The sequence below is a fragment of the Neovison vison genome, chromosome 8 (genome assembly GCF_020171115.1).
Source record: "Neovison vison isolate M4711 chromosome 8, ASM_NN_V1, whole genome shotgun sequence".
Taxonomy (NCBI): domain Eukaryota; kingdom Metazoa; phylum Chordata; class Mammalia; order Carnivora; family Mustelidae; genus Neogale; species Neogale vison.
Window position 1 is genome coordinate 91,139,074 of NC_058098.1, and position 13,520 is coordinate 91,152,593.

General features: G+C 40.3%; 2 protein-coding genes across 5 annotated transcripts in view; both read left to right on the forward strand.

The window, feature by feature from the left end:
* The window catches only part of ANXA4 (annexin A4), a 76,784-nt gene extending 69,795 nt beyond the window's left edge, over nt 1-6,989 (forward strand). For all 3 annotated transcript variants that reach the window (XM_044261304.1, XM_044261306.1, XM_044261305.1), the window contains one exon: nt 5,837-6,989. In XM_044261304.1, coding sequence (XP_044117239.1) covers nt 5,837-5,896 — 60 coding nt within the window. In that variant the 3' untranslated portion in view covers nt 5,897-6,989. The remainder of the gene's footprint in view (nt 1-5,836) is intronic.
* A 2,729-nt stretch (nt 6,990-9,718) lies between these two features.
* Nucleotides 9,719-13,520, forward strand: part of GMCL1 (germ cell-less 1, spermatogenesis associated) — a 39,077-nt gene continuing 35,275 nt past the window's right edge. Inside the window, exon 1 of one of the 2 annotated variants that reach the window (XM_044261309.1) lies at nt 9,719-10,138. In XM_044261309.1, the coding sequence (XP_044117244.1) occupies nt 9,879-10,138 (260 nt within the window). In that variant the 5' untranslated portion in view covers nt 9,719-9,878. The remainder of the gene's footprint in view (nt 10,139-13,520) is intronic. The other variant, XM_044261308.1, reaches the window with a different exon arrangement.

Sequence of the window (13,520 nt, forward strand, 5' to 3'; positions counted from 1 at the left end):
CTTTACCCAATGGCAGCAGACTTCCAGGAGTCAGGACCTGGCTTAGGGGTGATGAGAAATGACTCACATCCCTTAAAACCCCTCATTATTGGGATTTTGCTTCCTGAGGAAGCCAGAAAGGCCTTCGGAATATAAAATCAAGAACACACTTCCCTAGAAGCTGGTGTTGCCTGCACAGTAAACTTCAAATCAGGATTTGATCCGTGAATTAAATACTCTGAATCCCACACATAGCTTGCAGAGTATAATTATGAGGTGGTCTGAGCTGCTGAGTTTGTTACTATGTATACAGGCATTTAGGAACTTGTTTCTATTTCTGGACTGGTTATGAGGTAACTTTAGTTTGCAGAGCTGAAATATAGCTAGCTGTAGGTAAAATACTTTTAGGATTCAAGGATGACCATAAGGGAAGTTAAGGGAAAATAATATTTATACTATATAGTATAGAAATAATATCCCTTTATGAAGAGCTGCTGCAAATCACAAAGAAAAGGGAGAAAAATCCGAAAAGAAAATAGGCACTTACTTCATGAAAGATGAAACACTAATGGACAATAAACGTATAGAATGTTTAATACCAATAATGTACAGTGAATGTCAAGTGAAAACAAATCACCATCTTTCACTTCATACCCTAACAAAGTTTAAAGAGATCATAGCCAGCATTGAGAAGGGCTTGAGGGGCCACCTGGGTGGCTCAGTGGGTTAAAGCCTCTGCCTTTGGCTCAGGTCATGATCCCAGGGTTCTGGGATCGAGCCCTGCATCGGGCTCTTTGCCCAGCAGGGAGCCTGCTTCCTCCTCTCTCTCTCTGTCTGCGTCTCTGCCTACTTACGATCTCTGCCTGTCAAATAAATAAATAAAATCTTTAAAAAAATAAAAAAGAGAAGGGCTTGAGGAAAATTCACCATGTCTTATGGAGGGACTATAAGGTGGTCTAACCTTTCTGGGAAGCAAGTTGGCAATAAATGTTTGTTGTTTTTGTTTTAAAGATTTATTTGTTTATTTGAGAGAGAAAACATGGGTGCATGAGTCGGGGCGGGGGGTGGTAAAAGGAGAGAGAGAGAGAAGCAGACTCCCTGCTGAGCAGCTCAGATCCTGATGCAGCATTTAATCTCAGGACCCCAAGATCATGACCTGAACCAAAATCAAGAGTCAGACTTTTAAATGACAGAGCCTCCAAGGTGCCCTGGCAGTAAATGTTTAAAACAAAACAAAAACTATACCTCTTACTTAGCTATTACATGTTTAGGAATTTCTTTAGAGAAAATAACAGAATAAAAGTAGAATAAACAGAATAACAGAATAAAAGGACACGAATCCAGAGGCCAGGAGAAAATATTTGCAATATTTAGTAAGGGTTTACTATCCAGAATATATAAAGTGTTCCTACTACTCAACGAAAAAACAATTTAAATGATTTAAAAATGACAAAGGAGGGCGTCTGGGTGGCTCAGTGGGTTAAAGCCTCTGCCTTCGACTCAGGTCGTGATCTCAGGGTCCTGGGATGGAGCCCCACATTGGGCTCTCGGCTCAGTGGGGAGCCTGCTTCCTTCTCTCTCTGCCTGCCTCTCTGCCTACTTGTAATCTCTGTCTGTCAAATAAATAAATAAAATCTTTTTAAAAAAATGACAAAGGAATTGAATAGACATTTCTCCAAGGAAGATAAACAAATGGCCAATAAGCACATGAAAAGATGCCAGACATCATTAATCATTAGGGAAATGCAAATCAAAACCACAATGAAATACCTACTAGGATGACTATAATTTTAAAAAACAAGAACAGAAAATAACAAGTGTTGGAGAGGATATGGAGAAACTATAACCTTTGTGCATTGCTGGTGTGGATGTAAAATGGTGTAGACACTGAAAAACAGTCTGGCACTTCCTCAAAGAGTTAAACATAAAAAATACAGTTAAACATAGAATTACCAAATGACCCAGCAATTCTGCTCCCTCCTATATACTCAAGAAATGAAAACAGGGACTCTAACAGATACTTCTACACCAATGTAAACATTATTTATAATAGCAGAAGGCAGCAACAACTTAAGTATCCAGCAGCAGATGAATGGATAAACAAAATGAGGTATATACACTCGTAAAAAGGAATGAAGTTTCTGATACATGTATGTACCTTCAGAACATGCTAAGTGGAATAAACCAGACAGAAGAGGACAAATACTGTATGATTCTGTGTACTTACACGAAATATTTAGAAAAGGTAAATTCAGAGAGACAGAAAGTAGATTAGAGGTTGCCAGGGGTGGGGGGGATAGGAAATGGAGGGTTACTGGTTACAGAATTGGGGAAATGAAAAGATTTTGGAAATAGACAGTGATGATGGTTATACAACAATGTGATGTAATTAGTGTTACTGAATTACACACTTTAAGTGGTTAAAATGGCAAAATTTATGATAAATATATTTTAACATAAAAAAGACATGAACAAATCTGAATAAAATCATTTCAAAAAATGTGAAAAGTCAATAAATATATTTTATCATAGTATTATTTATATTTATATTACCTTATATTTATATATGTATTTTTAATATTTTATTTATTTGACAGAGAGAGATCACAAGTAGGCAGAGAGGCAGGCAGAAAGACGGGGGGAACAGGCTCCCCATTGAGCAGAGAGCCTGAAGTGGGGCTCAATCCCAGGACCCTGAGATCAAGACCTGAGCTGATGGCAGAGGCTCAACCCACTGAGCCACCCAGATGCCCCTGTTCTTTATATTTGTATAAATTATATGGCATATACTTATGGTACATAATTTATTATGTATTATTATTTTTGTTAACTAATAGGGGATGACTCAATTATTGAAAATTTATACAAGATAGTACTATACAGGCACTAAAATGACGGGGTACAAAAATATTGACTGGCTCGGACAACATCATTATAAATATATTTACATTATATGTATATATATGTGTACACACACAACACTGTAAAAAATTAAAAATAAAGAATACACTGGGAGTGCCTGGGGGGCTCAGTCATTGAGCATCTGCCTTCAGCTCAGGTCATGGTCCTGGGTTGGGCTCCCTGCTCAGCAGGAAGTCTGCTCTCCCTCCCCACCCCCCCGCCCCCGACTTGTGTTCTCTCTCGCTGTGATTCTGTCAGGTAAGTAAATAAAATCTTAAAAAAAAAAAAAGAATACATTGTCCATTTAATAACAGTTGTCAGAAGGACCAGAACAGATACATAAAATATATCGGTAATGGAAAAAATGACAGGGATGCCTGGGTGGTTCAGTGGGTTAAGCATCTGCCTTGGGTTCAGATCATGATCGCAGGGTCCTAGGATCCCATCCTGAGTTAGGGTCTTTGCTCATTAGGGAGCCTGCTTCTGCCTCTCCCTCTGCCTGCTACTCCCCCCGCTTGTGCGCCCTCTCTCTCCCATTCCCTCCAACAAATAAATAAATACAATCTTAAAAAAAGAAAATGACAGAAGTAAGACAAAAATGTGAGTTATAAGTAAGCACTCAGATTATATAAAATGTAAAATCCTAGTCTGTGCTGTTTATAAGAAACAACTAAACCACAGTGACAACCAGCTTAAAGTAAAGGCAGATGATATTTGACAATATAGAAAAGAAAGCAGGGATTATACTATCAGAAAAAGAAGAATTTAAGGAGAAAAAGCATTAAATAGGAAAAAATGAATGACTTTATATTAAGATAGGCAACTGTTCACAACAACAATTAAATTGTCATGAAACTTTAGGTGTCAAACAAGTATTGCATTCAAATCTATAAATAAGAAATTTGAAGCTCCAAAAGAAGATATTGATGTCAATAGTATGCCAGATAGTGTTTAACACATCCTTATTCTTTGGCAGATTGATGAGGCAAAGCATAAAGAAGAATATATTAAGATTTATTTCAATAGATTTATATATCAAACTTTGAATCCTATAGACAGAGATTCCCTCTTTTATTTATATTTTTTAAGATTTTATTTATTTGAGGGCGCCTGGGTGGCTCAGTGGGTTAAGCCGCTGCCTTCGGCTCAGGTCATGATCTCAGGGTCCTGGGATCGAGTCCCGCATCGGGCTCTCTGCTCAGCGGGGAGCCTGCTTCCTCCTCTCTCTCTCTGCCTGCCTCTCTGCCTATTTGTGATCTCTCTCTGTCAAATAAATAAATAAAATCTTTAAAAAAAAAAAAGATTTTATTTATTTGAGAGGGAGAGAGAGAGCACACAAGTTTAACTGACAGAGCCACCCAGATACCCCATCTTCCTTTCTTCTCCTCCTCCTCCTCCCTCCTCCCTCCTCCTCCTCCCCCCATTCCCCTTCCCTCCTTCTCCTCCTTCTTCCTTCTTCAGATATATTTACTTATTTTTTTTAAAGATTTTATTTATTTATTTGACAGACAAGAGATCACAAGTAGGCAGAGAGGCAGGCAGAGAGAGAGGAGGAAGCAGGCTCCCCACTGAGCAGAGAGCCCGACGTGGGGCTCAATCCCAGGACCCTGAGATCATGACCTGAGCCGAAGGCAGAGGCTTTAACCCACTGAGCCACCCAGGTGCCCCATATTTACTTATTTTAGAGAGAGAGTGCAAGAGGGAGAGGGAGAAAGAATCTCACGCTGACTCCCGCTGCGCACAGAGCCCAGGGCTGGGCTCAGTTTTACAACTGTGAGATCATGAGCTGAGCAGAAACTGAGAGACCCTTAACTATCCCACCCAACCAGCCACCTCGAGATTCCCTCTTTCCTAGTGCCCATGAAGCACAAACAAGAATTGATCTATCAATTAGAGCATAAAAAATTATATGTACAAATTAGGACACCTTTCTGGAAGGCTATGTTCCAACACATACTGAAAGGCTTAAGAGAATACGTGACCATGAATGTGGTAATATCCATTTTATGAAAATTTATCTTGACTAGATCATCAAGAAATGCACAAAAATTTAACCATGATTGCTCATTGCCGCAGTATTTACAGTAGTGAAAAACTGGAAACAACAAATACCTAACAATGGGGGAGGGTGACCAAATAAATTATTTTATCTGTATAGGATGGAATTCCTTTTAACCATTAAAGAATAATGTTGTAGAAGAATATTTAATAAAATAGGGAAATAGTCTGCATTATGTAAAAAAAAAGCAGAATACAGAACACTATAGGCCCGTCACACAGGAACTTATATACATGAAAAAAGTCCTGAAGGATATGCACACACCAAATTGTTAAGAATAGTAATCTCTGGACGGTGGAATTCGGATTTTTATGTTCTTCTTTTTGGTCTTTTTAAAACTTTTAAAAAATATTTTATTTATTTATTTATTTGACAGAGAACGAGCACAAGTAGGGAGAGCAACAGGCAAAGGGAGAGGGAGAAGCGGGTTCCTTGGTGAGCAGGGAGCCCAGTGCAGGGCTCAATCCCAGGACCCTGGGATCATGACCTGAGCTGAAGACAGATGCTTAACCAGCTGAGCTGCCCAGGCACCCCTTCTTTTAGGTCTTTTTTCTTTACATTGAACATGTATTAATTTTGCAATGAAAGAATTTTTAAAAATATTTTTTGAAGATTTTATTTATTTATTTGACAGAGATCACAAGTTGGCGGGGGGGGGGGCAGGCTCCCTGCTGAGCAGAGAGCCCAATTCAGGGCTTGATCCCAGGACCCTGAGATCATGACCTGAGCCAAAGGCAGAGGCTCAACCCATTGAGCCACCCAGATGCCCCACAAATGCTGTTTTTTAAAAAACACCTCTCTTAGAAAAAGCCAGACAAGATTGAAAAAGTTAACACAGATGACTCTGAGCTGTGTATTCCCTGTATCTGACTTTACCTTTGCTTTGCTTGCCCCCAGGGAGACACATCTGGAGACTACAGGAAGGTACTGCTCATTCTCTGTGGAGGAGATGATTAAAATAAAATCCAAGGATAGGAGGAGTCCCAGCACTTTGGATTTCTTCTTTTAAGTTCATTTTTCTACACTGCTATTAGCATTATCTCCGAATGCTTATTTCCAATTAAAACGCCTACAGATGCTTCCTAGGATATAGACTGACTATATTACTATTCATCTATAATTACTCATTATGATGCTTTAAAGCTGTACTTGCATTTCAAAGCTTATAAAACCTAAAAGGAGATTTAAAATTAAAAATAAAAATGTATTCCATGGTTTTTAAACAGATATCTTCCTCATCTGTATTTCTTTGAAATTGGAATGTATTAAATTTATTTCATGGTTTTGGTGAAAAACTGTTAAAGGGGAAGACTGAAAGATTGTCTTAAAATCAAAGTATTTTCAAATACTTTGTATTTGAAAGGCCAGTAATTTCTTGACTAGTTTTAGCTTTTAATTGGTTAAATTTAGCCTTTAATTACTAAGGCTAGTAATTTCTACTAGTAATTTCTTGATTTGAAATTGTGAGCATCTAGATCATAAGAATATCCATCCAATTTGCTATTTTACATGGTCATACTTTGAAGATATCCAATACTCTCCTTTGTTTAGATTTTGTCTGCACTGTTAGTTGATCTCTGCGAAAGTTTGGATGGGAGACTTCCTTCCTCGCATCTTATATTAAGATTATTTACTCACTCCAGGTTGAAGTATACCAAAATCAGCCACTTGTCTGAACAAATTAAATTCTTAGTGTGGTTATACAGATCATGTATGTGCGGTTAGCAAATATAAATGCTGAACATTCCACAATATCATGGTTAATATCTTAATCAAGCTGGAAGATGAATGGAAGAAAAATTAAGTGTCCAGCTAGGTATTATTTTGGTGATGGGTGTAATATTCTGAATTTACTTTCACTTAAAGGAATTTTTTTGTGCTAAAAATAATTTTTAAAGTATTTTTCAATTTTGTTGATTTGTACTAATTTACATTTGCATTGTGCCTTTCAGCTCTAGAATTATTCTGAAGTTGTACTTGATTTTATTCCAAAGTTCAGTTTGTATACAACATGGAAAAATAATTTTAATAAAACTTGTTATCTTTAAAATGAGGTATATTCTTTCTCTGACTTTTCCGCTATCTTTAAAAAAACTTGTCACTTGTTAAAACAATATATTTAGTCTTATGTACACTTCCTGCTATAAAACTAATGTTCACATATACCAAACACTACTTAATGGCATAAAATAATGTATTTTTTCTCCAGAAATGAGTGATGCTCTCTGTTCTACTAAATAGAACATTTGTATTTAGTAAGAATAATTGTCTTCTTTGTTCATTCTATAGTATCTATTGTATTTTGATGGATGAAATATAAAGATATTTTTTCAATTTTTTTCTACTGCCCATTATAAATGCTTGAGTTACTGGTGAAGGCTACTTGTGTGACTGCTTAGTCATTCTGATTAATTATAGGAAACAGTACTTCTGCTTTGAAACCTACCTAGAAAAGTATGGAATCTCCAACTTTATTTTCTTTGGAAGCATTACAAATTTTTGGTAGTTTTATCTTTAAATTATATATATAACTTAGCCAAAATTTTCATACAAATTACATTTGTTGACTGGAAGCAGGATAAGGTCACCTTGGGAAAATGGTTGTTTATTGTCAGAAACAAGCATGATTCTGGAATATTATTATGAGGCAACTTTTTCTCTCCCATTGTTGATTTATTCATGGGCCTATCTCCTGGCTTTAGATGGAAATTGAGTCACAGGATAGAGCTGGGACTTTTCTGGCCACTCTTAGGTTTTAAAAAGTCCTACTGTGCAGTCCCTTAAGGTCATTTTAGTAATTAATATGTCTAGTCAAAATTTCAAACTTGATTTACAGTCGAGGCTTCTTCCCTTGTTTAGCTCTGGCCTGTTGCCAGCAGGAATAAAGAATAAGGTGAACTTCTCTTCTTTCTCTACCTTAGTTTCCTTCCACACCCAGCACAAACTTAGCCAGTGTTGTAGCAGGAGGGAGCAGTGTTGTAAACGGGAGCAGGGAAGGTCTTACCTGACTGTTGGAGAGGATCAACACTGTTTAACAAAGGGAAGTATTTAACGCTGGTTTTTAGGGGCATTCTTCTGGGTTCCTTTATCAACCTCATCACCAGGGAACTACTCCTCTTCTGTTCATTTAGCAAGGCAAATGTATTCTCCTTTTCCAGCCCCAAAGAACGCAACACCCTCAAGTGTTCTTTGCTGAAGTCAGTGTGTCCTTCCACCCAGTTGTCTAGGACAGAATCCAAGATGATCCGAGGCTGGCTATCTTCTGGTGGCCCACACTTCTAACATGGGAGACACCTGCACATCCTTTATGCTGTCAAATTCTGGGCACAAACACTGATCCCCTTGCTGCAGACATTCTCTGTCCGTCTCCTCCCCACCTCCCACCAACTTGCCTCAGCCAGCCTCTACCTTTCAGATTTCTCAGGAACGAGTCAGACACCAGTGCACTGGGGCCCCAACTACACATACTGCTGATGGGAGTATAAATTGGCAGAACCATTTCAGAGAACAATTTGGCAATAGCTAATAAAGTTGTAAAGTTCCTAGGGAATCCACTTTTAAGAATTTATTTGGTGAATCTTTGCACATGGTGTTAATTGCTACTCTGTAAGAACATTAAAGTAGAAGCAACCTAACTTCCAAATTATGGGTTAGTGACAAAACGAACAGTGAAGATTAACTGGAGATTTGTCAACTGGATAAGTCTTGAAAGTATAATTTTGAGAAAGAAGAAAGGTGCAGAATGATAGGTACAGTATGATTCCACTTAATTACATGCCTAAATGTTCTAAGGAACGCATTTACTTACCGATATAAGAATATTGCATAGGAAAAATGATACACACTTTCCTTAGGGTGTGGTTACAGCGGAGGAGAGACAGACTGAGATGGAGGAGGATCTCGTTCTCTATTCTATTTTTAAAAATGCAGTTTTAATTTTAAATTCCATCATACTTGTGGGTCCATAGGTGTTTACCGTGTTACTCTGAGTAATTCATTGAAAATACTTTATTTAAAAAGTAGCAGAAGGGAGTCAGGGAGTGAAAGCTGGCTGTCCAGAGTCCATAGCAACGGCTGTACACTCCAGACAGACTGTAAATTTTGCTCGGGCTTACCGAAGGCACTGTAAGCCCTGCGGGTGCCGGTACCAGACCCTACCCAGACGTTCCACTGCCGCTAGGAGAGAAGGTAAGGAGTGCGGGGAACACTTGCCATAACCAGTCTAGGGCAGCAGAAGGCTGTTTAAGAAACACAACAGCCTAGCAAACTCCACATTACAGGGCCTCCTCCCTGAGGAAGCCGTGCCAAATCTCTGCAAGGCGTGATCCTAGCGAGTGGTGAGCTCTTCTAAGGAAGAGTCCAAACAGCACCATCCTTTTTGTCCCTTGCCTAGCACAGAGCCTACTAGATTAGGTATTCGGGACTCAAGGAACTTTTGCAGAGTGAATCAATGAGGGGGGGAGGGGCTCCCGGTCGGGCGAATACAATGGGGAGTGTGGAATAAGGCTAACCTCTAGGTTGGCCCCAAAGTTCCCGGTAGTGTGAGTCCCAAGCTGACAGCACGACAGCAAGGGCCTACGCGATTCCCGGTTCCAGCGCGCCGCGTACTTTTCGGCGCAGCCCCACCCACCACGCACGCTCGCCTTTCCCCGCCCCTTCCGGAGGCTCGCCGCGCGCACGCGCCCTCCCGTCCGCGCTTTGTTGCGAAAGCAGGGGGGCGAGGTCCTGCGGTCCCGGCGCGCAGCGCGCAGAGGCGCGGCGGGCGGGGCGGAGGATGGAGGCGGTAGCGTCCGCTGCAACGGTTGGGGCTGCGCGTGAGAAGGTGGCGGTCTAGGCTCCCGGGCTGGGTGGAGGCCGGCGACGGCCGGGGCATGGCGGGAGACGGTCTCCGTTGGGCTCCCTGAGGTGCGCTCCCTGAAGTCCTGGGGAGCCGTGGTCCATGGGCTCGCTGAGCAGCCGAGTGCTGCGCCACCCTGGACGAGCCCGAGCCCAGGAGGAGCCGGGTTCTGGGGCGGGGGGCTCGACTCGCAGGCCGGAGGCTGGCGGCGATGCGGCCGGCCACGGCTTCTGTTACTGCCCGGGCAGCCGCAAGCGCAAGCGGAGCAGCGGGGCCTTCTGCTACTGTCACCCCGACTCCGAGACAGACGAGGATGAGGAGGAAGGGGACGAGCAGCAGCGGCTCCTCAACACCCCGCGCAGGTACGTGGAGGGACGCGTCCGCACCTGTTGGGCGGTTCTAGGGCCGCGTCTGCGGACAAGCCCGGCGCCGGCTGCACTTCGGGGTGCGGTGCTGGCCAGCGGGTGAGGACCAGATGCGCCCTTGACCGGGAAGCGTGGGAGCCAGCCCGATGCGCGGCGGATGGGGAGCGCCTTAGGAGACGCCTGGCGTTCTGGATTATAAACCACAGACGCTGCCCGAGTGGCATTACAGCCCCAGGATGAGACTGGTAAACGCCAAGCCTCATTAAACCTTAGACTGGAACGGCTGGCTGGCCTTTGTCCTGAGTGGGTGGCAGGAGAATGAGTTGTTTTGCATCCGGTTACCTTAAGGGGCCCCCCCCTGCTGTCGTCCACCAGTGTAAAGGGAAGTGATCACATACACGAGGAGTTCTCTTTAACTGTAAAGGCGAAGTTTATCGATACTGTACATGTGTTTCTTACCAGGAACAAAGTCTTTCAGAGTCTCCAGTACTTGAACGCTGACCGTGGATGTGTGTCAGTCAGTGCTGCAACTTGCTTAACCTTTTTTCAAAGAGTTGAAAAACAGGGTGTTTACTTGTGAATTAGAAAATCAGAATGTAGCTTATGCGTAGAATGTTTTCACATAAAGCAATCTGGTTGCCTTTTTTTTTAAGATAATCAGTGGGGTCACATAAATGTAATTTATTAAATGAAATTTTAGAAAAATATTTTTAAAAAGTTTGCTACACAAGTGTAACTTAACTATTGTAAAATAAAAGTATTATGGATTATGTCTGTTAATAGTTTGATATCTAAACAATCTTTCATAAGTTTTATATATGAATGCTTGTATTTATTTACAAAAATGAACACCACCTTCACCTCCCCCCTCCACCTTCACCCCCACCTCCACCTTTGTGGAGAGTCAGTCTAATATAAGGAGCTCAGATTCTGAGTTCTAGTCTGGATTCTGTGCGTAATAGCTTTAATTCCTCATAAGTAAAGTGGAGTTGATAATACCTGGCTTTTAGGGTTTGACGAATACTAGATTGTGTATAATGCACGGTGCCTGGTGTTGAAGCACTCAGTAAATATTATGTCTCCTTGATAATTTGGCACCCTTTATCATTACAAAATGTCTCTCTTTGTCCCTACTAAATTTCCATTATTACCTTCTTTTGATAAGTGTTTAAAAAGTGCATCTTTTCCATTTTCCTTTTTTACCTGTATCTTTATAATAGATATCTTGGAGAGAGCATGTAATTGGTTTTTTTTTTTAATCGTTTAAGATAATCTCTGCCATTTAATTATGTTTTTAGACCACTTATATTTAATGTCATTATTGAAATCTATGTCAGGGTCCATTCAAAAGAGAAATTATGCTGTAATTTGAACAGGGAAATTTTAATATAACCATTATTTGCAGGTAATGGGGAATTAACTACTGAAGGTAAACTACTGAGGTAAAGAGATCTCTAAAAATATACAGGAATAGAGGATTTAAAGGCGCAATCACAACTTCTCAGACTGAAACAGAATACCCAAGAAAGAAACAAATTTGGAATATAGCCATCTTTCCCCACTTGAGATTCAGATACTGGAGATGGTGTGGCTATAGCCCACACTAGACGGTAGAGAAGTTTGCTGTGATGTGGTAGGCCAAGGTGAGAAAGCAGGCAGCTGCCTGTTGGGATGCCAACAAACTCGCCTGGAGCCTGTCTGGCCCACAGAGCCAAAAATATTTACTCTCCAGACCTTTATAGAAAAGCTTTGCCAACCCCTGAACTACGCGAGTGGGCTAGAATGGAAAGTCTTTAAAGCAAATGCTTTTTAGAAAATACATGGAGAATTTAGTATGTTTTGTTATCAGTGGAAGAGGCCTGGTTATTCAGCCTGGCATGGATGAGGAGTGTAAGAAAATATTAAGACCTAGAAATATGTGTGTTGGCACCAGTTATGCTCCCTGAGGTTGTCTGATGCACTCTGCCATCTCAACCAACTACACCATGAAAAACTGTGGCTTCCAAGCCAAACTTCCACTTCATTCACACCTTTTGACAACTGTATTTTTTACTTTTATGTTAGATAACTATTAAAACTCAGCTGTTCTGTACCCAGATCTTCTGTGTTTGCTGTGCCTAGACTGTCTTTAAATTTTGAAACCAGCAAACAGTATTTGTTGTTAGAATTATGTAAATACTGTTCACCTCAAAGTCAAATAGTGTGATAGGATTATAAATGATACTTCCTAGGTGCAGTGTCACAACTCCTTGTTTTTCTATTGGAGACATTTTCTAACCTCACGTTTAAGTGCCGTCTTTTTTCTACGTTCCATCAAGTGCTCAAATTCAGGCCCTGTTTTCATTTGTATCTTATTGCAATAGTTCCCTTTTTTGTTTGCTTTTTCATTTTCCTAGTTTCTAACTGCCTCCCCCCTTCTCACCATTGACAAAAGAGTAATATTCCTTCATAATATATTCAGGTTTTCCTATCTTTACAAACATAGATTCATGGTGTTCTCCTCCAAACCCAAGACCCCTGCTCTTGAGTCCCTTCATCTTCTGTTCCATTCTGGATCCATTGCTCTCCAGGTCTGAGCTTATCCTGGGACTTAATTTTACCACATCTCTAGGATTGGATCTACTGTTTTCTGTAGCCTGTGTCTTTTCTTTCTCCGTCATTTTAGAGAACTGCATCCTCCTGTATCTTCCTCAGAAGGATGCAAAAGGAGGTAATTCGGGCTTATCTAAATGTAAATTTAGACTTTCACCTTATTCATCCTTTGAGTATAGATATTTGAAATAACTTCATATATAACTTCATACCATTGAGGACATTACTTCATTGTCTTCTAGCCTACAGTGTGGATGAGAAATTGGATTCTGGTCTAATTCTTTTTTCTTTGTAGGTGACCTTTTTTTCTCTGGAAATTTTGGAATTTTTTTCTTTGGTATTTTGGAATTTAACTAGAATGTGCTTAAGTGTGGGTTTTTTTAATGCGTCAATACTTGGTTGATCCTTACAATCTGGACACTAGTTTGGAGAAATTTTCTTCCATTAATCTCTTCCATGATTTCCTTTTTCCTGTTATCTTTGTTTTTCTTTCTTGGACTCCTCTTAACCAGATTCTGGGTTTCTTGGATTCTACCTCTTTCTCTTTTCTTTTCTTTTTCTTCTTCTTTTTTTTTTCCTTTTTAGTTTTTGTTGTTGTTGTTTTATATTCTGGGAAATTTCCTTAACTTTCTCAGTCAGCCTCTGTTTTGGCTTTGTAATTTCAGTAATCATGTTTTTAGTCTCTAAGAGCTCTTTTTTCCCTTGTTTCCTTTATCGTAGTGTCCTGTTGTTTTATAAATGTAGTAATCTCAGATATTTAGCTACACTAATTTTAGAGTGTTTTAAG